Here is a 24,961-nt window from a genome sequence, read left to right on the forward strand (position 1 = left end):
ATATATTGACCAATCCATCTGTCTGTCTGTCTGTCTGTCTGTCTGTGTGTCTGTCTGTCTGTGTGTCTCTTCACCCGTCTGTCTGTCTGTCTGTCTGTCTGTCTGTCTGTCTGTCCATCTGTATGTCTGTATGTCTGTCTGTCTGTCTGTCTGTCTGTCAATCAGCGGAGTACAGCCGTCGCCTGGAGGAGCGCGAGGCTCTGATTGGTCAGTTGCAGCGGTCCAAGGTGGGGCTTTGTCAGAACACCGACGACCTGAAGAGACACCTGGAGGAGGAGACCAAGGTTGGTGACCTTTGACCACAAATCTGCCTTTCAAAGAAACATGGCCCCGCCCAGTCATTCAAATATAGTGAGGAACCAACCAGGGCCCAGTATGCAAATGTAGGGCAGTCTGTTTGAATCTTTTTGTAACCTCTCCAGTCTGTTTGAATCTTTTTGTAACCGCCCCAGTCTGTTATAATCTTTTTGTAACCGCCCCTTGGAAAAAATAACTAGAACTGCACTCTGTCGAGGTGCCAACTTGCGCTCTGTGCACAAGTACTTATGCGCCAGCAGAGCGCGTCATGCAGTGCGCACCATGAAGTGCGCACCATGAAGTGCTGGTATCACCACTGGCATCACCACTGGCGATGCCAGTGACATCCCCACTGGCGATGCCAGTGACATCCCACTGGCATCACAAGGAATGCTGGTCCCTCATTGGCTGTTAATGATGACGTTGCCACAAATGCTGGTCCCTGATTGGGCTGCGGGCTTAAACAAAGAAGGACACCGCCAGTTTACAGTTTACTTTAGGCATTTAGCAGACGCTTTTAATCCAAAGTGGATAATAATAATAATAAGCAGATAAAACATCACAATAATAAACAAGGTTAAATGTCAGTACATCAACAGCAATATAACAAATGCAAATGAATATCTATCTAGAAAACAATATAATCCGTAAAGAAATAAAAAAAGGTTTCTAAAAAAAACTTAAAAACAAATGCTAACTAGCTTCATGTATGGTCATTGATTTTTCCAGTAGTGCTAAGGGTTTAGGTGGAGTCTGAAAAGGTGAGTCTTCAGTCCACGGCGAAAGCTAGCGAGTGAGTCCGTTGTTCTAAGTGCGACAGGGAGTTTATTCCACAGCTTGGGGGCCAGGAGGGCAAACTGTCTCGGACAAGTGGATTTTTGCCCTGTGGTTTTTAGCGAGGGTTCTGTCAGCATCCCTGTGTTGGTTGATCTAAGTGCACGGGTGGGGGTGTAGGGATTTCTAGCAGTAGGAACTGTAGTCACCAATGCATTATCTATGGAAATAGTGAGATCTTGCATGGGGCAAGACTTAGCTGGGAAGAAGAGTAGCTACGTCTTGTCCGGGTTCAGCTTGAGGTGGTGGGCTGACATTCACTGTGAGATGTCGGCCAGACATGCAGCAATGCGTTCTTCCACCTGGGTGGCAGAAGGGGGGAAGGACAAAAACAGATGAGTGTCATCAGCATAGCAGTGATAGGATAGATTGTGAGCAGAGATGACAGCACCAAGGGATTTAATGTACAGGGAGAAAAGCAGCGGGCCAAGTATGGGTTCGGGGGGATGAAAGCAAACCTTTCCATGAGACCTGGTAGGTCCGGTCCGACAGGTAGGAGGAGAACCACTTAAGTGCCGTCCCGGTGATGTCTAGGTCAGCAAAGGTGTCCAGGAGCAGTTGATGATTCACTGTGTCGAATGCCACTGAGAAATCCAGAAGAATCGGGACTGCAGAGTGGGAGGCAGACTGGGCAGCATGGAGTGCTTCTGTGACTGCTAGGAGTGCCATTTCTGTCGAATGGGCTGGTTTAAAACCTGACTGGTTGGGATCCAGCAGGTTGTTCTGTGAGAGATGGAGAGAAAGCTGGTTAGAGACCACACGTTCAAGGGTTTTTGAAAGAAAGGATAGGAGGGATACCGGTCTGTAGTTCTTGACGTCCGAGTGGTCAAGAGTTGGTTTCTTGAGGAGTGGTGATACTCTGGCTGCCTTAAAGGCAGATGGGACACAGCCTGAAGTTACAGAACTGTTGATGATAGCGGTTATGAAGGGAAGTAGGTCAGGTGCAATCGTCTGGAAGATTGGAGAAGGGATTGGGTCGAGGGCGCAGGTGGTAGGTCTCGAGGAGGTCACTAGTTTTAGGACATCATCTGCAGAGAGAGGAGGACATACATACGCAGCCAAACGTAGTACTTCCTCGCTCTGGTGGCGCAAGTAATAACACTGAGAAGAACCAGACTAATATCCATGCAGTATTGTCTGGATATGCAATTCTTGTCTTGAAAAATAAATGTAAAAAGACATTTGGACGTACATTCTATAGGTCCAGTCCTATCTATGCCATTAACATCCTGAACTGACATTGTTATCGTCCTTATGGTGGCGCTATACGAGCAACTGTCTAAAGCAGTGATTCTCGTCCTTTTTGGGGCCAGTGCCCCTCCAATATCTAGGGCCCTTAAATATTAATGTCAGGTGGTTAACAAAAGATAGCACACAGAATACTCTGGATAAAGGAATAAGATCAAAAGTACCAGTTTGTCCTCTGGTACTGTTTGTTTCACCTTTCATGGATTTCTATGGTTCACCATTCAGTGAAAGCCAAGACCTTCTTAGGTAAATGATGATGAACTTAACATTTCTTGAGGTTCTCCTTGACGGGGGCTGCTTCAGCTGGTAGTTCTGGGAGATTGATCAAACGCGCTACGGGTCGTGTACAGGTACAATCATTCACTCTCGGCCGTTTGTCTCTTCTGGGTATGATGCTTGTGACCTTCCCTACAGACCAGAACGCCCTGGGAAGGTCTGGATCTATCACGAGGATGATGGTACCCATGGGGAAATCTCACTATTTCTACGTCCCGTCTTTTCGCCTAAGGGAGTCGGCAGGTTAGCTAGTCACCCGTGTCACGGTTACTGAGGTTAGGATTAGGTTTAAGAATAGAATGATCTGGCCTGTCCATTAGGAGGTCATTGGGCGTCACTGAGCCTGGATCTTCTACGTTGGAGGATACGTCGCCGAGTGGCCTGGAAGTCACTACTATAGCTTCTATTTCGCTCAGGGCCGCCGGTCGTCATGAATCTCAGTTCCCACCTGATGTCGTGTGGCAGTTCAGACTGCTCCAGATCGTCCTGGATAACCGCCAGCTTGCATAACGTCTTCAGGCTAGGACTTAAATGTAATATGCACATTTGGTACCTCGCATTGGGCGCACCAAAATATCCAAATAGGAAAATACGATCTCCCATCATGCAACAGCTTATGCTGTATTTCTGAGACGGGCCTTTCCCCTTGAGCTCAACCTTCTTCCAGGAGAAGGTCTCTGGATTGAACTTCCACAGATCATTTAAGGCCTTGTCCCACCAGTGGCTAACAAATAACATGTACAGCTCTCCATTGTAGGAAAAGGCTGAAGGACTCGCACGTCCATCTAGAATAAACTGTGCAGAAGGCGTGCTCAGCCAGCAGTCGGTCTCTGTGTCAAACACTCTGATGTTAATGCAGTCGCTCCCCTCAAACCCAAATACAAATATCTTTGTCCCGATGATGGTGGCTGTTGGTGAATGTAAAGTAGGTGACGGAGTTTCTCCGGTGTTAATTGCAGACCAGAGCATTGTGGTGGTGTCCAACTTGTAGAAGTCATAGATGTCATTATGACTCTGGATGTCTCCTCCATAGATATACATGACCTTCCCCATGAGACAGGCTGAGCTGTCGTACCTCCCCTCTGGAACAGTCCCAGAAACCCTGGGCTTGGACCATCTGTGGGTGTCAACATCAAATGCATAAAGCTCGTCGCAGGACCCTGTCATATTAGATCCTCCCCAGATGTAGATTATATCTTCTATGAGCACAGCTGTGTGGCCATCGCGATAGGAGGGAACCTCAAGGGGTCCTTCTCCTCTTCCGTCTGTCACTGGGGGCAACTTCCTCCAGCGTAAAGACACTGTGTTGAAAACATGAACCTCAATCTGATCACTCCTGTGATTCCCTTCAAAGTAGTACACCTTGTGGTCCACTGCAACAAAGGCACGGCCATCTACTTCTGGTGTTCCATTCGGATTCAGATGTGACCATCTCCACATCTCTCACACTGCAGATCAAGATGGATATCTCAATTCTTGCTCCGCACGTACAACGTATTGTTTCAGTAGCGCTAATTTCACACAAAGTTCTACAAATCAGCCAACTGATTGGGCTGGCCAATCAAGGAAGCCGATAAGATAAACTTTACAGCACAGACAGGTCTTGGAAATCCACTGCTGTGTTGGTTCTGCTGCGTCGACAAAAGATTTTCATGAAAGGATGGTAGAGACAACCGGATCTTCTAGAGAAATGTGTTTTGTCTGTTTTGACGATTCATTTTAAAGGGCACGGTTGTGACGACGACATTGAGATGATGACGTGTGATGACATCATTACGTAGAATACCCATAGACTGTAAAGATTATGGACAGCGCCACCAATTAGTTTCTGCAGACGACAGTTATAAATGTCTGTTGTCAGCAGTTAACGCTCAGAAACTCTGCAGCGTTCCAAGGTGGGGTTTTGCCACCTCAGTCCGTTTGAATCTTTTTTTAACTGTCCCTTGGTAAAGGAAATAACACTGAGAAGAACCAGACTAATATCCACACAGTGATATTGTCTGGCTATGCGAGGCTACTTTGACCCAGAGGTCATCAACAGGTAAAATGTATTCTGTGCAAAGATTCTTGTCTAGACATTTGGACATACATGTTATGAAGGTCCGGTCCTATGCCATTAACATCCTGAACTGACGCTGTTATCGTCCTGATGGTGTCGCTACGAGCAACTGTCTAAAGCATTGTTGGGGCCAGCGTCCCTCCAATATCCAGGGCCCTTTTCGTTGCCAGGTTGTTGTGGTTTGTCACAGGTTGGCAGGTGTAGTGGAGGATATGCTTAAGGATTATAGCTAGTGATGTCAGGTAGAATAGTCACTTAATTACTAATATCAGATGGTTAACAAAAGATAGCATGCAGAATATTCTGTTTAAAGGAATAAGATAAAAAAAATACCAGGTTGTCGTCTGGTAGATGGGTTTGTTTCACCTCTCATGGAGTTCTATGGTTCAACGTTCAGTGAAAGGCAAGACTTTCTTGGGTAAATGATGATGAACTTAACATTTCTTGAGGTTGGCCTGGGCCACAGGGCACTGGGCCACAGGGCGACAGGGTACTGGGCCACAGGCAGTGATGGGCAGTAGCGAGCTACAAGTAGCGGCGCTACATAGCTTAACTACATTTCTCAGTAGCGTCACGGTAGCGCAGCTCCTTTTGAACCAGCGTAGCTGTAGCGTAGCGGAGCTATTTTTAGACTCCAGTAGTGACGTAGCGTGCAACAAACGCTACACGTTACTATCCCGGCGAAATTTGACTGCTAAATAACGTTTGTGAGGAAAATAATTCCCAACAGATCCCCAAACATGTTGTTCTGCACAGCGCTGCATGCTTTCACTTCACTGTGTTGAGTACGACAGCGACTGACACTTCAGCCCGCATCTAGAGGGATGTATGGCTCTTTGAAGTGAGACCGAGCCAACGATCTGTCTCACTATATGCGCTCTCTACTACGCACTCTCTACTGCGCGAACCGGATCCCATCGTTCACTTCAAAGAGCCGTTCAAAAGATTCAATTCGTTCGCGAACGTCCCACCTCTGCATGCCCGCACCATGTTCAGGGAACGTGTGAGAAGTGAGACTGAGAACAACTGACATACAAGCTCACATCGCGTTGCAAATGCCAACATTGTGAGCTTGTAGATCTCCGGGGGCGGAGCATAAATCAGGCTTCAGCCAGAGATGGACAGTACTCGAAGTACTTGAGTAAGAGTACAGAGTACTCCTGGTCACACTCCAATCCACAGTAAACTCAGTCAAAATGTTACAAGTAAGAGTAAAAAAAGTACTTGCTTTTAAATAAACGTATGTATTCAAGAGTGCATACCGGTACATGCTTTTAAAAATAAGCTACTTGAAGTACAAATAAAAGTAAAAGTACTCAAGTACATTTCCACCGCTGGCTGCAGCTAATCAACTGTTTCGACAAAACAGTGAGCACACAAGTCACTGCAGTGCACTCTTTTGTCCACGGCTAACTAATGACAGTGAAGTGGCAATTTAAGGACCTTTTAGACATTTTTAATACCTAAAGTGGGGTCTTCAACAGGGGGTCCGCGACCCCTAGGGGGTCCGCGGAGGTACTGCAGGGGGTCCGCGAAATTATTGCTTAAAAAAAAAAGATTTCAAAAAATGTTTTTGTTTTTTTACATTTATGTTAAAAAAATAATCATGATTCTATCCATTTTGAATAGCTTGAATACATGATTACTATGCAATTGACAGATTGTTGATATTATTGACATTGGTTCTCAGTTAATAAGTAGTATGTTTAGAAATGGTAGTGGTACGGCCCACCCTGCTCGCTGTAACTTGTACATATTTAAAATAAAAAATATGTCGTAGCCCCGACCCCCCCACCCTACGAGGTGGTAGGGTAGGGGGTCCCTGCTCCATCTTCCCATCAGTTTGGGGGTCCCCGGCCTGAAAACGTTGAAGACCCCTAAACAAATATAAATAAAAGACCAAAACTACATCAAAAGTTATCGTCAAATTGACTATAGTAAAAGAGGCACACATTGTGAAAATGGCAGATCTACAAGCTCCAAACGTGAGCTTGTAGATCTGCTATTTTCACAACATTTATCGGTGGAACAGAGTGAAACTAAATGTAATGCCTCAACTCCTAATTCCAATTGATTGTCAGGGTGGGGTCCCCAGTTCAAAAAGGATTTTTGGGGGGGTCACAGCCTGAAAAGGTACACATTTAATGTGTACGTAAAGTAAATTAAAAAAAGTAAATTAAAGGATGACACAAAAAGCCAGACATAAGGGCTTGTTTCCAGTTTTATAATAATCAACCGAACTGAGCATTTTTTGCCTGCCTATTTGTTTGGTGGAAAGTTGTACTTGATCATGAAGTTGATAAAAAAAAAAAAAAAAAGTAGCTTTGTAGTAGTTAGCTACTTTTTCCGTGTAGCTTGTAGCTTGCTTTGCTACATTTTCTGTGGGTAGCTTCGTTGTAGCTTAAGCTATATTTCATCAAGGGTAGCTTGTAGCTTAGCTTACTACATTTTCCAAGTAGCTTGCCCATCACTGGCCACAGGGTACTGGGCCACAGGGCACTGGGCCACAGGGTACTGGGCGACAGGGTACTGGGCCACAGGGTACTGGGCCACAGGGTAATCAAGGTCAAGGCTCTCAGGCTAGTAAATCGGCCTGTCCGGAATCCTGATCCCGATGGCCTTTGCTGCGTGTCCCCTCCCCATCTCTCTCTTCCCATGTCAACCTACTGTATACTTATCAATAAAGGCAGAAAAGGCCCAAAAAATATCTTTAAAAAAAAAGAACATTTCTGGAGGTTCTACTTGACGGTGGCTGCTTCAGCTGGTAGTTCTGGGAGTTTGATCAAACGTGCTACGGGTCGTGTATAGGTGCGATCATTCAATCTCGGCTGTTTGTCTCTTGATGCTTGATGCTCTGCGCATGATGCTTGTGACCTCCCCTATAGACGATGGTACCCATTGTTCTACTTTTCTGTTATTGAACTCAAACTGCTTAGGCTGCAGGGAATGTCAGAAACTTGCCTGTATAGTGTTCCCAAAATTGGCCGGCTAGAATCTGCGTGTGTCGCCTTCTCCTCAAGCATTTCAGGGTAGATAAGGAAGTGGCCAGTCCATTAGGAGGTCATTGGGCGTCACTGAGCCTGGATCTTCTACGTTGGAGGATTCGTAGCCGAGTGGCCTGGAAGTCACTATAGCTTCTATTTCGCTGAGGGCCGCCGGTCGTCATGAATCTCAGTTCCCACCTGATGTTGTGTGGCAGTTCAGACTGCTCCAGATCGTCCTGGATAACTGCTAACTTGCATAATGTCTTCAGGCTAGGACTTAAATCTAATATGCACATTGGGTACCTTGCATTGGGCTTACCAAAAGATCCAAATAGGAAGATACGATCTCCCACCATGCAACAGCACATGCTGTGAGTCAAGGGGCCTTTCCCCTTGAGCTCAACCTTCTTCCAGGAGAAGGTCTCTGCATTGAACTTCCACAGATCATTTAAGCCCTTGTCCCACCAGTGGACAACAAATATTATGTACAGCTCTCCATTGTAGGAAAAGGCTGAAGGATTCCCGCGTCCTTCTAGAATAAACTGTGCAGATGGCGTGCTCAGCCAGCGGTCGGTCTCTGTGTCAAACACTCTGATGTTAATGCAGTCGCTCCCAAACATGCCCAAACAATCCCCCTCATACCCAAATACAAACATCTTTGTCCCAATGATGGTGGCACTTGGTTAACGTAAAGTAGGAGTGTCTCCGGTGTTAATTGCAGACCAGACCATTGTGGTGGTGTCCAACTTGTGGATGTCCGGAGGACTCTGGAGGTATCCTCCATAGATATACATGACCTTCTCATGACAGGCTGAGACGTCGCACCTCCACTTTGGAACAGTCCCAGAAACCCTGGGCTTGGACCATCTGTGGGTGTCAACATCAAATGCATAAAGCTCATCGCAGGACCCTGTCATATTAGCTCTTCTGCCGATGTAGATGATATTTTCTATGAGCACAGCTGTGTGGCCATAGCGATAGGAGGGAACCTCAAGGGGTCCTTCTCCTTTTCCTTCTGTCACTGGGGGCAACTTCCTCCAGCGTAAAGACACTGTGTTGAAAACATGGACGTCCATCTGACCGCGCTTCCCTTCAAAGTAGTACACCTTGTGGTCCACTGCAACAAAGGCACGGCCCTGTAGTTCTGGTGTTGCATTCAGATTCAGATGTGACCATCTCCACATCTCTCACTGCGGATCAAGATGGATATTTCAGTTCTTGCTCTGCACAACGTATTGTTACAGTAGCGCTAATGTCACACAAAGTTTGACAAATCAGCCAACTGACTGGGTTGGCCAATCAAGGAAGCCGATAAGACAAACTTTACAGCACAGTCAGGTTCTGGAAATCCCTCGTGCAACACAGCAGTTGGTTCGGCAGCGACGACAACAACCGTTCGTGAGAAGCTGCTAGAAACAACAGGATCTTCTGGAGAAATGTGTTTTGTTTGTTTTGACGATTCATTTTAAAGGGCACGGTTGTGACGACAACATTGAGACGATGATGTGTGATGACATCATTATGTAGAATACCCAAAGACTGTAAAGAATATGGACAGCGCCACCTTTTGGTTTCTACAGACGACAGCTATAAATGTCATTGTTTTCATCAGTTAAGACTCCAGGTCAAACTTAGACATTATACCAGATGTTGATGAGGAAAGTAAAGAAGTGATCATTTTGGAAGTGGCGTCATGTACAATTGATCACAGTCTGGAAGAAGCATTCCTTACCAAGATACTAAAGTACCAACTCCTTAAGGATGCTATTATACAGCTTGGTTACAAATGTGAACTGCTTGTGTTCTGTAATGTCCATAAATCAGTTGGGAGAGGCCTGCGGATTGCAGGGATTCCCAATCCAAGAGCTAAGGCATCGGCAGAATTCTGTTCAGTGTCTGTGTGATAATTGGAAGCCGCCACATATGGAGGAGACGATGCTTCCTGTATCCGTGATCTGTATCCTGAAATACTTTGAGTTTGAGTCGAGTTTCCCAAGTTTCTGCATCAACAATTGTTTGCAATAATTTCTGATCGCCAATGGTTGCTCAGGTGGTACAGTTGTAAAGTCCCTGCCCACCACCACAGAGGTTGTGGGTTCGAATCTAATGTGGTGCATCCGGCTTTGTCGAGTACACACTACTGTATGTCCTCCCGGTGGGGGCTCCTCCCTGGCAGGTGAGCCAGTAGGATACAACAGTATGTCCTCCCGGTGGGGGCTCCTCACTGGCAGGTGAGCCAGTAGGATACAACAGTACGTCCTCCCGATGGGGGCTCCTCACTGGCAGATGAGCCAGTAGGATCCAACAGTATGTCCTCCCGGTGGGGGCTCCTCACTGGCAGATGAGCCAGTAGGATCCAACAGTACGTCCTCCCGGTGGGGGCTCCTCACTGGCAGGTGAGCCAGTAGGATACAACAGTATGTCCTCCCGATGGGGGCTCCTCACTGGCAGGTGAGCCAGTAGGATACAACAGTATGTCCTCCCGATGGGGGCTCCTCACTGGCAGGTGAGCCAGTAGGATACAACAGTATGTCCTCCCGGTGGGGGCTCCTCACTGGCAGATGAGCCAGTAGGATACAACAGTACGTCCTCCCGGTGGGGGCTCCTCACAGGCAGGTGAGCCAGTAGGATCCAACAGTATGTCCTCCCGGTGGGGGCTCCTCACTGGCAGGTGAGCCAGTAGGATACAACAGTACGTCCTCCCGGTGGGGGCTCCTCCCTGGCAGATGAGCCAGTAGGATACAACAGTACGTCCTCCCGGTGGGGGCTCCTCACTGGCAGATGAGCCAGTAGGATCCAACAGTATGTCCTCCCGGTGGAGGCTCCTCACTGGCAGATGAGCCAGTAGGATACAACAGTATGTCCTCCCGGTGGGGGCTCCTCACTGGCAGGTGAGCCAGTAGGATACAACAGTATGTCCTCCCGATGGGGGCTCCTCACTGGCAGATGAGCCAGTAGGATACAACAGTATGTCCTCCCGGTGGGGGCTCCTCACTGGCAGGTGAGCCAGTAGGATCCAACAGTATGTCCTCCCGATGGGGGCTCCTCACTGGCAGATGAGCCAGTAGGATACAACAGTATGTCCTCCCGGTGGGGGCTCCTCACTGGCAGGTGAGCCAGTAGGATACAACAGTATGTCCTCCCGATGGGGGCTCCTCACTGGCAGATGAGCCAGTAGGATACAACAGTATGTCCTCCCGGTGGGGGCTCCTCACTGGCAGGTGAGCCAGTAGGATACAACAGTACGTCCTCCCGGTGGGGGCTCCTCCCTGGCAGATGAGCCAGTAGGATCCAACACAGTCATATGTGTGGGGAGGAATCAGTTGGCTTTATATATGGCTATATTGGTGAGAAAAGGGGTAAGAAAATAAGGGGTCCGCTCAATATGCAGACGGGCCACTGTTCCGACTAGCGTCGGCAGGTTAGTTACTCGTCACGGCTACTGAGGTTATATTTAGGGTTAGGGTTAGAGTTAGGGTTAGTTTTAGTGTCGGAATACCGGCCCGTCGGCACACTGATGCGGAGCCAGAAAATAATTGGTTACTCTACATTTAAAAAAGAATCCCACCCAGTGAGAAGTGAGCGGTGTGGCTGGGCCGCAGCTGTTGCTGTGCTCACACAGACAAACAAATCCATGCTCATACAAACACACAGTCAAATGTTAATGTTCGGGTGGCAGGCACCGCTACAAAAGGCGCAAATATACTGTAGATGGTAAGTGTGTGTGTGTGTGTGTGTGTGTGTGTGTGTGTGTGTGTGTGTGTGTGTGTGTGTGTGTGTGGGTGTGTGTGTCTCTAGGCCAGGGTGGGCCTGGCCCATGCGGTCCAGTCCTCTCATCGTGTGTGTGTGTGTGTGTGTGTGTGTGTGTGTGTGTGTGTGTGTGTGTGTGTGTGTGTGTGTGTGTCTCTAGGCCAGGGTGGGCCTGGCCCATGCGGTCCAGTCATCCCGTCATGAGTGCAGCCTCCTGCGGGAGCAGTTTGAGGAGGAACAGGAGGCGCGGGCGGAGCTCCAGAGAGCGCTGTCCAAGGCCAACAGCCAGGTGGCGCAGTGGAGGACCAAGTATGAGACGGACGCTGTGCACAGGACTGAAGAACTGGAGGAAGCCAAGTGAGACATCTATCTATCTATCTATCTATCTATCTATCTATCTATCTATCTATCTATCTATCTATCTATCTATCTATCTATAGGAGGTGTAGTATGTCCTCCCGATGGGGGCTCCTCACTGGCAGATGAGCCAGTAGGATACAACACAGACAGTCCGTCTGTCTGTCTGTTTATTTATAAACTACAACTGCACTCTGTCAAGGTGCCAACTTGCGCCTTGTGCATCACCAGCAGCGGCATCACCATGAGGAATACTGTTTCCTCATTGGCTGTTAATGATGACGTTGCCACGTCCCTGATTGGGCTACAGGCTTAAACACACACCTACCTACCGTATATACCTACCTACATACGCAGCCAAACACAGTACTTGCACGGTCTGCTGGTGCAAGTAATAAGCCAAATCTATGTGTCTGTGTGTCTTTGTTTATTCCCATAGCCAATCATGGGCTACGGCCGGGCCATGGGCCGTCTATGCCCATAGCCAATCAGATGGACTTAAACGGGCATATTATGTCCGATACGCTTGAGGACAATCTATGTATGTGTGTGTGTGTGTGTGTGTGTGTGTGTGTGTGTGTGTGTGTGTGTGTGTGTGTGTGTGTGTGTTCATGCCGGGGGGCAGTGGCTCAGGGGTAGAGCTGCTGTCTTAGAACATGCAGGGTTCCCAGTTCGATCCCGGGTTCCCCCAGAGTTAGGCCATGGGCCTGTAGAAAATCAGATGGGGCAAAGGGTGACCTCATAACATCGAGGCTTATACAGTATAAGGGCAACAAGAGGGGGCGTTGTCTATGCCAGTAGCCAATCATATGGGCATATGACTATGCCCGTAGCCAATCATATGGGCTTATGTCTATGCCCGTAGCCAATCATATGGGCATATGTCTATGCCCGTAGCCAATCATATGGGCTTATGTCTATGCCCGTAGCCAATCATATGGGCTTATGTCTATGCCAGTAGCCAATCATATGTGCATATGTGGGCTAACTGTCCTGTGTCACAGGAAGAAGCTGGTGGTTCGCCTCCAGACGGTGGAGGAGGCGGTGGAGGCGTCCAACGCTAAGTGTTCCTCTCTGGAGAAGACCAAACAGCGCCTCTCTGTGGAGATAGAGGACCTGGTGGTGGAGCTGGAGCGATCCAACGCCACCGCGCTGGCTCTGGACAAGAAGCAACGCAACTTTGACAAGGTGAGCCAGTCATTATGCGGACCATAACCCTTCACTACCATTGTTATGCATTGCATTGCGTTATACGTTACGGGGAGAGTTCAAGTGATGAGGCTAGAAAAATACTGCCTCATCAAAGTTGGTACGGTGTCTTTATACATTTTCAGATACTTGAATGTGTCCTTATTATCATCACTTTACCCAAATACAGCTCAGGTCTGAACCGAACCGAAATAAATTCAGCTTTAAAGTGGGATATGCATCAGCCCTTAGTCAGAAGCACTTTTTTAATACTTTCCTTTAGTTAAATATTAGTAAAAACCCACACACAGACATATTTATATTTAAAACAAATTAAATGGTGACAATATGCTGTGTGCTGGGTGTTTTCAGATGCTCAGTGAGTGGAGGGTGAAGTACGAGGAGAGTCAGACGGAGCTGGAGTGTTCCCAGAAGGAGAGTCGCAGTCTGAGCACGGAGCTGTTCAAACTGAAGAACTGCTACGAGGAGGCCCTGGACCAGCTGGACACCATCAAGCGAGAGAACAAGAACCTACAAGGTACGGCACTCACGTCTGTTATCTTCTCAACTTTCATCTGTCAACCCTTCTTTTCAGGCTGCGAACCTGGAGATCCCCAATCCTTTAAAAAATATAAATGTGGGGGTATTTTTGATAGTACAGCAGGTAGACAGGAAACAGATAGATAGATAGATAGATAGATAGATAGATAGATACCTTTATTATCCCAAGGGGGGAAATTAGTTGCCCAGAGGCAGCACAGCAGTATGCGCACACCAGGGTGCGCACTGGGAAGAAGCTAGATTCCATCTTGGAGAACTCCTCCCACCCCCTCCATCTAGAGATCACCAGTTACTGGAGTAAGAGAGGAAACGACCGCTTTACCTACCCAGTACGGAGATGTGAGAGATTAGGAAAATCTTTTGTACCGGCTGCCCTTAAGCTGTACAACGAGACACATAACGGACGCTTGAAAAGGTCTCCCTTCCTAACTTAGACTTCGGAACCATTGCTGTATTGACTCTAAGGAACAATTGCTGTATTGACTTTGAACTCTAAGGACCTTCCAGGAAGAGTGCTCAGGTGCGCCTTGCGGTGACACGCTTCCTAGTTTCTTCGTTTTTTCGCACTGATTTTTGACACTGCACTATTAGGTTGTTAGTGTTGGTAGTTTCTGAGTATTTTTGCTTTGTTTAACAATGACAGTGAGATACTTGTTTGCACTAACTAGCATTGACTGCTATGGTCTCTTTTGCAAGACACTTTATGTATATATACTTATATATTATTCGCCCCCCTCTATTGATGCACCTTCTCCTTAGTGGTACTGTACTGCTCTTGTCTTTTTTTTTCTTTTTCTTTTTTTCCCTCTTATCTATCTTTCTTACGTCTCTGTAACTTTGTAAATAACTGTATACTGCTGTGCTACTACTGGACAACTAAATTTCCCCCTTGGGATAATAAAGGTATCTATCTATCTATCTATCTATCTATCTAGTATAAGGTTATTTACAAAGTTACAGAGAAGTATGAAAAAGATAAAAAGAAAAAACAAGAACAGAGTACAGTAAGTACAGTAAGAGCAAGGTACAACAGGAAAGGGAACGAATAATATATATACATAAAGTGTCTTAAAGCACGACTATCAAAATAATACAGTGCCCAAATCAAAGTGACCATAACAGTCAATGCTAGTTAGTGCAACAAGTATCTCTACATCATGTCAAACACAAGCAGAAATACAAAAAAACTACTAACACAACCTAATAGTGCAGTGTCCAAAGATCAGAGCGATAAAAACAACTAGCAAAAGAAAAGAAAAATAAACAAGAAAGGGTGATGCGGCAAGACGCACAAAAAACACCCTCCCTGGAAGGTCCTTAGAGGTCAAAGTCAGTGCAGATATAGTTCCAGTAAAGACAAAGGCTACCGTCGTCCTACGTTAGGAAGGTAGTCCTTGTCAATCGACCGTTGTGTGTCTCGTTGTACAGCTTGAGAGCAGCCGGCACAAAAGACTTTCCTAGTCTCTCGCATCTCCGTCCTGGGTAGACAAAACGGTCATTTCCTCTCTTACTCCAGTAACAGAGAGAGAGAGAGATGGGGAGTGGCATTCGGCAAAGTCTGTCGGAATCGGGACCACTCTTACCTGATTGGAGGAAAACCTGTCTCCTCCTCCAAGTTAAGGCCCATTCCCACTGGGCCAGATAACAGATATCTGGAGATATTTCTCCAGATATTTTTCCATGCAAAGTGGATGGTAGATACAGATAAAAAAAAAATACCACAGATATTTGCCACAGATACTTTTATCTGTGGCAAATATTTTTTTATCTGTATCTACCATCCACTTTGCATGGAAAAATATCTGGAGAAATATCTCCAGATATCTGTTATCTGGCCCAGTGGGAATGGGCCTTTAGCCTCGCGTAGCCAGGCTTACTCATCATGGAAGAGAAAAGCCTGGTGACAATATGAGGCAGAGACCGTTCTAGGAGGTGGGGCTGAATTTCCCTGGAAGTTGCCTTTTGTTCACTGTGCGGTGTCCCTGCAAACGTTGTTCACTGTGCGGTGTCCCTGCAAACGTTGTTCACTGTGCGGTGTCCCTGCAAACGTATTCCCCACTGGAAAAACTCTCTATCCTGACATCAGTGGTTCCCAAACATTTTCATATCAAGGACCCCCACATTGATAGTGTGTGTGTGTGTGTGTGTGTGTGTGTGTGTGTGTGTGCGTGTGTGCGTGCGTGCGTGCGTGCGTGTGTGCGTGCGTGCGTGCGTGCGTGCGTGTGCGTGTGTGTGTGCTTGTGTGTAGATGAGATCTTGGAGCTGGTGGACCAGGTGGGTCATGGGGGGAAGACCATCCATGAGCTGGAGAGGGTGAAGAAGGTCCTGGACGGAGAGAAGAGCGACATCAGAGCAGCTCTGGAGGAGGCAGAGGTACCATCACCTTCCACTAACCCAGTGTTTCTCAACCACTGTGCCTGGGGACCTTTGGTGTGCCCCTGAGAAGGGTCAAGTGTGCCCCTTGAAACTGCTTGAAAGACAGTATTGTATTTATCAATTTAAAATGATTTAAACTAGTGAAAACAGCCGATCTACAAGCACACATTTTGGAATTTTGAGTGGTCAGTGCCCTTTTCTATCTAAGAGTGGCCCTTAGATAGTATTTGTGCCAAATGTCATGCTTGCATCAAAGTGAACGATTCTTATAATGCGCTCCGACTATACGCTGTATCTCAAGAACCGTAATAGATACAGACATGTACTTGGTACCAAAATATCCGCAATGCCCATCTTTATATTCAACTTCAATCTTTGAGTTATAAAGGAAAAACAACATTTTTGGACATCTTGGATTTTGGGGGCCGCCATCTTGGAATTTTGTGTGGCCAGCGCTATTTTTGAAAAGAGTGGGATTTGAAGAGTATATGTGCCAAGTTTCATGCTTGTATCACAAAGTGAACGATTCCCTCATTAATCTGCTCAGCTACTCCTTTTAGTTGACCTTGTACCAGTGAACTGTACCGTCGTGAAACTGTACCTTTTCCTATACAAACTTCTAATAAAGTCTTCAATCAATCTTCAATCAATCAATCAAGCTCATAGCGCAGCACTTGGTGCCGTGCCACGCTATATGAGCCTTTATATATGCTATTATCTTTATCATGGCGTAATTATTCTTCCTCTTCTTCATATTGCGTTGCAGGGCACCCTGGAGCACGAGGAGGGCAAGACGCTCAGAGCTCAGCTGCAGTTGGAACAGATGAAGTCTGACATGGAACGCAAGATCTCTGAGAGAGACGAGGAGATCGACAACCTCAGGTATGCAACTCCACACTATGCCAATACCTGATCAATACCTGATTATGTGCCTGACCAACTAACAAGCTAAATATATCAATACCTAATCAATATCTGATTATCTAACTGATTACCTAAATATCTCAATAGCTAATCAATACCTGATTATCTATCTACCTGATTAACTAGCTAAATATCTCAATACCTAACCCAATTCCTGATCGTCTACCTGATCAAATAACTAACTAAATATCCCAATACCTAATCAATACACGATTAATATTATTATTAAAATGACCCAAAACATGTTTGAAAGCAAAATAGTCGGGTTCCCAAACTTTTTTTGACTTTTGGCACCCCTATAAATATATTTTTCATCCGAGGCACCCCTACATTATATTCATAATTTTCCCTCCCAGCACCTGATATCTATAACATATTTTAGCGATTATGTTGCGAGGAAAACTTTGGGATAATAGCCATTTTGGTTTATAGAACTGACTGAAAATAACCTTTTTTAGTGCCCAAATAAATTCAAAATATTATCAAATTACGAAAACGCCGGTGTTGTCCACTAGGCGGAGCCACCAGCGCTCCCTGGAGGCCATGCAGACCAGTCTGGACGCGGAGGTGCGTCTGCGCAGCGAAGCGGTTCGTCTCAGGAAGAAGATGGAGTCGGACCTCAACGAGATGGAGATCCAGCTGGTCCACGCTAACCGCTACGCTGCCGACAGCCAGAGATTAATACGACACCTACAGTCACAGGTAATCTGTTATAATCTCTATTAATACCACACCTCCAGTCACAGGTAATTGTGGGCTCGCCTAAAGGCGAGCACACGTATGTTATCTTCATTATTTATTTCTATACTAGTCAGTATCCTAAAACTTTGGCGCGCTTCATCTCTTAAACGCTTACACCTTTCAACACCATTCAAATTTTTATGTGTTCAGCTTACTGAGGACAAGTGTGCGTGTATTTTTCTTTTTGAAATGTTTTGTAGTATAAATATAAAAAAATAAAAATGTTTAACTTTAAGCACCCAATGCATTTCCAATGGGTTTAGTAGAGTGGAGAGAAGGATAATAGACCCATGTTTATGTTAAGGCGCTGTGGCTGCAGTGTTCACACTTCAGATATGCTATCTATATCATTGCGTTCACACAGGTCTGCTCTCTGATTTGATCCAAATGTCTAAGCTGTGTGATGTATAAAACTATAGTTATAGTTAAAACTATAAATAAATGTCCCTCTCCACTCTACTGATTACACAGCTGTGATCAAGAATCAAGTCCGGGCGATGGGATGTAAATCCCATAGCCATATATCCTAGAGCCCGCAGGGACAGTCAGCCATATTAGTGGTTGTTGTTGGTTGTCAGGGAGATATCAAAACCAATGCATTTCCAAGTCAGATCCACAAACACAATAAAAGCCATGCTCCACTCCTCAGTCTGGAGTGGCCACATAGAAGAACGCCTTGGTTATAGACATAGTGGAGGACAGATGTGATCTGGGATTGTTAGCCTACAGTATATGCACTCAATATACTCCACTACAGTTGGAGTCCATTTGACAGTTGCTGGTTCCCAAACACAGAATCAAAAATGTAGATCTAGAACACATAGAATATGTACAGTACAGTAAGGTTCAGTAGAGTACAGTAAAAGTACAGTAAGGTTCAGTAGAGTACAGTAAAGTACAGTAAGGTACAGAAAGGTACAGTACAGAAAGGTACAGTAGAGTACAGTACAGTAAGGTACAGTAAAGTACAATACAGTACAGTAAGGTACAGTAGAGTACAGTAAAGTACAGTAGAGTACAGTAAGGTACAGTAGAGTACAGTAAAGTACAGTATAGTAAGGTACAGTAGAGTACAGTACAGTAAGGTACAGTACGGCACAGTAGAGTACAGTACAGTATAGTACAGTAAGGTACAGTAGAGTACAGTAAAGTACAGTACAGTAAGGTACAGTACAGTAAGGTACAGTAGAGTACAGTAAAGTACAGTAAGGTACAGTACAGTAGAGTAGAGTAAAGTACAGTACAGTAAGGTACAGTAAGTTACAGTAGAGTACAGTAAAGTACAGTAAGGTACAGCAGAGTACAGTAAAGTACAGTACTGTAAGGTACAGTACAGTACAGTAGTGTACAGTAAAGTACAGTAAAGTACAGTAACGTACAGCACAGTACGGTACAGCAAGATACAGTAGTGTACAGTAAAGTACAGTACAGTAAAGTACAATACAGTACAGTACAGTAAGGTACAGTAGAGTACAGTAAAGTACAGTAGAGTACAGTAAGGTACAGTAGAGTACAGTAAAGTACAGTATAGTAAGGTACAGTAGAGTACAGTACAGTAAGTTATAGTACGGCATAGTAGAGTACAGTACAGTATAGTACAGTAAGGTACAGTAGAGTACAGTAAGGTACAGTACAGTAAGGTACAGTACAGTAAGGTACAGTACAGTACAGTAAGGTACAGTAGAGTACAGTAAAGTACAGTACAGTAAGGTACAGTAGAGTACAGTAAAGTACAGTAAGTTACAGTAGAGTACAGTAAAGTACAGTAAGTTACAGTACAGTACAGTACAGTACAGTAAGGTGCAGTACAGTATAGTAAGGTACAGTACAATACTGTAGGGTACTGTACCTTACAGTACCTTAAAGTATCCTATTTGTTGGGTTGGAATCGAGCCCACACTGTTTCGAAGGAACAGTATTTCTAGTCTGTTATAATCTCTATTAATACGACATCTACAGTCACAGGTAATCTGTTCTAATCTCTATTAATACCACACCTCCAGTCACAGGTAATCTGTTATAATCTCTATTAATACCACACCTCCAGTCTCAGGTAATCTGTTCTAATCTCTATTAATACGACATCTACAGTCACAGGTAATCTGTTATAATCTGTTATAATCTCTATTAATACCACACCTCCAGTCACAGGTAATCTGTTCTAATCTGTTATAATCTCTATTAATACGACATCTACAGTCACAGGTAATCTGTTCTAATCTCATATAATCTCTATTAATACCACACCTCCAGTCACAGGTAATCTGTTCTAATCTCTATTAATACCACACCTCCAGTCACAGGTAATCTGTTATAATCTCTATTAATACCACACCTCCAGTCTCAGGTAATCTGTTATAATCTCTATTAATACCACACCTCCAGTTTCAGGTAATCTGTTATAATCTCTATTAATACCACACCTCCAGTTTCAGGTAATCTGTTATAATCTCTATTAATACCACACCTCCAGTCTCAGGTAATCTGTTCTAATCTCTATTAATACGACATCTACAGTCACAGGTAATCTGTTATAATCTGTTATAATCTCTATTAATACCACACCTCCAGTCACAGGTAATCTGTTCTAATCTGTTATAATCTCTATTAATACGACATCTACAGTCACAGGTAATCTGTTCTAATCTCATATAATCTCTATTAATACCACACCTCCAGTCACAGGTAATCTGTTCTAATCTCTATTAATACCACACCTCCAGTCACAGGTAATCTGTTATAATCTCTATTAATACCACACCTACAGTCTCAGGTAATCTGTTCTAATCTCATCTAATCTAATAGCTACCGTATACCGTAGAGATCTAGAGATTAACACATTCCTGGAAGTTTTTGGCATCCCATGGTGTTAAAATAAACATGCTCTGAACATGTGCATGGCCCAGTTGGCCCATCCATCTGGGAAAAAAAGCTGACCCCGATGAAGGCTCTACGAGGCTGAAACGCATCAGTCGTTTTTAATCCTGCTGCCATGATCTAAAATAAAATAGTTTTCTACTTGCAAGTAAACAGAGTTGCCTTGTATCTTGTCTAAGTTCCCCCACCTCATCCCTACACATCTTTTAATATAATGGAATGGAACTAGATTTTGTTTGTCCTCTTATCTGTATACCCTCTCCAAAGAGCACCTGTCTACACTACAGTTTTTTGCTTTACCGACGGACCCACGTAGCGCTTCTTTTACTTTTATCTATGGAAGAAAAAAGTCAAAAGTTGTGGGAAATAAGCCAACCGCTGCATGGCCCTCTCCATCATCACAGCTGTTTTAATTCATTCTGTGTTCCAGGTGAAGGAGGTCCAGTTGGACCTGGACGATAAGATCCACCTGAACAACCACACTCTTAGAACAAAAACTAGGCTCTACTCAATTTTATTGGTGAAACATTTTTACACTCAAAAATATTGAGTAAATATTACTGTTATGAAATCAGGTAGATGATACTCAATTAATTTGAGTAAAAGTAACCAAAACTTTTACGTACTTATTAACACGTTGCAAGCCGCGGCAGAACCCTCTGAACAGAGGTAGCGCCGAAGAAATAAGCCATTTATTTACAAACATGTTTTAAAAAAACAAAGCCCACATGATAACAACACGTACTGGAGTGCTCGACACAGCGTACATATTCATCCTGCAGAGGTCGGCGATCTTACTTTGGCGAGGCGGAGGGGAGATCAATTCCATTCGTTTACGTGCGGCGAAGCAGGGAAAGGAGCGATAGAGAAGCGGCGCCCGAACGTGATTGAAACCGCGATCCACGAACAGAGACAAAGACCAGCCATCTTGTTTGAGCTTCTTGCTGAGTTTCAACACTGGGGAGAGGATGAGGCTCCTCCTGGCCAGCCATCCATCCAGAATGTGAGTCAACGGCGTGGCCTGCTGGATATTAGGAGTATCACACCCAGCACCAGAAAATGACTGTCAGAGCATATTAACCCTTTCAGATCGCTCCAAAAAGACACAGAGAAGAATTTCCGATGTTTTTTTTTTTTTTATTATAATTTATATCAAAAGTCCGGGAATAGACGGCGTGGCTGATGGGACCCAGTAGGAAGTCCGAGGGAGTACGGCCAGGCTTAGAAGGTGTTAACAACTAAAATTGAGTACAATGACCTAAAGAAATTGAGTAGATATAATTAAATTATTCAGTCAATGCCACAAAAGACTACAAGTAAATAAATTGAAATATTAAGTAGATCTAATTGAATATTAGAGTATGATTTAACAAAACAAATATGTCACATTTACTCTATTCATTTACTTTTATTGATTTAATTCATATAGTACCATTTTACCCCTTTCATTTACTTTACCTTTTACTCCAGGAGTACATGATGTCAAATGAATACACATGAAATAATTATGCAGATAATTATGTTTTTAATCAACTAATTTTGACCAGTGTAACACCACATCAAGTATGAACATTCAACATACTTTAGTATGTAAATGACATGCAACAATGCCTGCAAAAACAATATGTTTAAAGATAATGATCAGGAAAGGGGTATCCCTGACACTTTTAAAATGTTCTGTTTACTAAAGAGCAGTGTGTGTTCACAATACTGTATATAAGTACCTCTAATTGAACTGTGCATACTGTAAGTAAGCAGTCTTGTCAAACATTATGCACCATAAGAACAATGAGCCCATCAAATAAACAGTAAGTCATAACCACAAAATACATTAAAGAAGACAGTCAGAGGCCATTTGGCATGAAAGGAAATCACAACTTGGAATATGAAATAATAAAAAATAAGCATTTAATGCACACATGTAATGTCTATATGCTAAACTACCAGCAACAAATACCATTGCAAAAATGCTGTTTTGACAATAAATCCACTTTCAGTAGGTTATACCCACGTTCTGAGAGCATCTTGCTGAACAGTAGTCGGCAAGCAGACATTTTTTCAGTCTCTGAACTTTGGCTGAAAGGTGTCCGGGATCCAACTCAACTAGTACTTTTTGGAACATCTCAAGACCATATCTGAGGTTCTTGGGGTATCTCAGATTAAAGGCATAGAACAGTCCAGATAGCAGCAGATCCCCAAGATTGTTGAGGGCAGTGATGCCCTTAATCACAATGCCTACATCAGTAGGTTCATTCATTGAGTCCTCTTGGTTCTGCAGCAGGTAGATCTTCATCTTCATCATCACCTCCTCTGTCAACTTCTCTTCTACTCTGACAGGTGCACCAGCAGCTTCCTTCCTGCACACATTGTGAAGATAATTGTTTAGAGCTCACTTTCAGGCTAAATGTTACAAGACACACAGACACACATTGAGCAATCCTAGCTGTCTCCACACATGCAGCCCTGGGCATAATCTTGAATCAGTTGGACCAGACATGCAACGGATGCAACAGCCATTCAGCCAATGTCACAACCTTCTCTGGACATCACTATGCTGTTCCTTTGCATGTGATGGTCTCATCCACGATGACATTAAAACGTCAAAACATTTATTTTACTAACTTGAAAGTCCTTGATCTTGACACTATCTTCTTCCAGATGGTCGACGAGACATCGGATGATGACCTCTCGTGTTCGTTGATTGGGGATTCCTCTCTGCAGAATAGAAACATAATTATTTGAACAATAAAGAAAAAGTATGACTGCACTTTCATAAACTAACATAAACTTTGGCAATACAATTGTTTCCACAACCCAGTTTTAGCAACGGAAGCTGGGAGACTGTCCTTAGTAGCTATTAAGACATACATTTAGAAATGAATAATCAGGAGAGAGAGTTGCAGGGGATAAAGATGAGTTTAGCATAAATTAATGTAGTAATTATTGTCATTAGCCAGGTGAAATATAGTTAAAGCAGTTAGAGTAAATGAAAGTTTCATACCTGAAGTAGAATACTCATTTGTGCCCAAACTGCCCTTCTTGGACTGGAACATGGACAGTAGTTTGGGGGTATAGAAGTCCAACATTGCCATACATTTTGGCTCAAGATTCAGTGTGGTGATCATCCTGAACTTTGCACTAACCTGGAAGACAGAGATGAGGGGAAGAGAGTAAAAAAGAAGACGTGAGATTATAGATCTGGTATTTTCCCCCAGGATAGGGATGCTAGGGTATACAAGTGGTTAACTACAATGACAAGATGTCTGTCACATTCAGGTCTAATTTCTGTAACCATTTCTGTAAACATCTAACAAGGCAGGCCAACTCTCCTTCTGAAGAAAAAAAAAAGATAATAATTCAAATAACTGACACCATGTGAGGCTTAGTCAATTTATGATTCCAATAATTACTTGGCCAAACCAAAATCAAGGAATACTGTATAATCATGTTGCTTATTTACTTCATACTTTTTCCAAGTTTTTTACACATGTAATCCTCATTGAACACCATAATAGATACATGTAGATAATATGTAGGCCTACCTGTGCATTTTATCTTCATTGTACACACCATTGTATGCAGCTGTGCATAGCTTGTAATAAATGCAAAAAGTCATGACTAGAGGGCTTGCACATTACCCTCACTGTGACCTTAACTAGCTGCAAACCTTTGTAAAGAACACAAGTTATACCCAATATACATTTGTGTAGCCTATATGCACAAAGATACAGTAAATCTACTTACCAATATTTGCAAACACTCTCCAGGTCTCTTGTTGAAAAAGATGTGTGCTGCTGCTGTTTGTTGACAGAATGTTCCAGTAGAATTTTCCCATGAACCCTTTTTTTTCCCATGAACCCTTGTGTACAATTTTGAATCTTAGTCATATCTACTCAATTGTTTAGGTTGTTGTGAGAGATGAAAGATTATTTAGTTGGAATGAATAATAATTAAGGGTCTTTTTAAATTGATCCATATAAGTACTCCATACTCAAATATTATGAAGGAAAATTACCAAAACAAATTGAGTATAATTCATGAATAAAATCAGTTGGTCAAATACTAATTTATTCTCACGAAATTAACTCAAATAATATAAGTACATCTAACTCAAAACGAACAGTTGGATTTTTACTCATTTCGTTTGGTGTGACCTACTCAAACAATCACATACATGATATTCAGTGATTTTATTGAGTAAATATAACTTTTTCTAATAGTGCCATATACTCGGCCGCAGAATCATTTCTCAGAGTGCAGCTGAGAGAGCTTGAGAGTGCCGCGCTGCGAGCTTGTAGATCTGCTATTTTTTTTAAATCGTGAAAATTATAATTTTTACCCGAGTGTCTTTTGAATCCTTTGAATCCTTTTGAAAAACCTATGTTTCTATAATGTCAGCAATCTGGCCAGCCATCGTCAAAGAAAAGATCCTTTTCACTTAACAGTTAACAGCTCAGTTAGTCTGTTCTTGAGAGACTACTATGTCAGT

The 24,961-nt window shown here is 43.9% G+C and overlaps 1 protein-coding gene and 1 long non-coding RNA gene across 2 annotated transcripts in view; one reads left to right on the forward strand and one right to left on the reverse strand.

Moving 5' to 3' along the window:
• Positions 1-24,961, forward strand: part of LOC308291809 (myosin-1-like) — a gene marked incomplete at its 3' end in the record, with an annotated part of 96,653 nt that overhangs the window by 55,022 nt on the left and 16,670 nt on the right. Inside the window, exons 31-37 of the mRNA XM_080733940.1 lie at positions 166-284; positions 11,609-11,805; positions 12,810-12,993; positions 13,366-13,531; positions 15,803-15,927; positions 16,697-16,812; positions 17,370-17,556. Coding sequence (XP_080590066.1) covers positions 166-284; positions 11,609-11,805; positions 12,810-12,993; positions 13,366-13,531; positions 15,803-15,927; positions 16,697-16,812; positions 17,370-17,556 — 1,094 coding nt within the window. The remainder of the gene's footprint in view (positions 1-165; positions 285-11,608; positions 11,806-12,809; positions 12,994-13,365; positions 13,532-15,802; positions 15,928-16,696; positions 16,813-17,369; positions 17,557-24,961) is intronic.
• LOC308291940 lies at positions 22,735-23,572 on the reverse strand. The gene is made up of 3 exons (XR_013962373.1): positions 23,474-23,572; positions 23,095-23,187; positions 22,735-22,829 (listed from the first exon to the last, which is right to left on the reverse strand). It is a non-coding gene; the product is annotated as an uncharacterized lncRNA (long non-coding RNA).

Source organism: Nannobrachium achirus, assembly GCF_963921795.1.
Source record: "Nannobrachium achirus genome assembly, chromosome: 9".
Taxonomy (NCBI): domain Eukaryota; kingdom Metazoa; phylum Chordata; class Actinopteri; order Myctophiformes; family Myctophidae; genus Nannobrachium; species Nannobrachium achirus.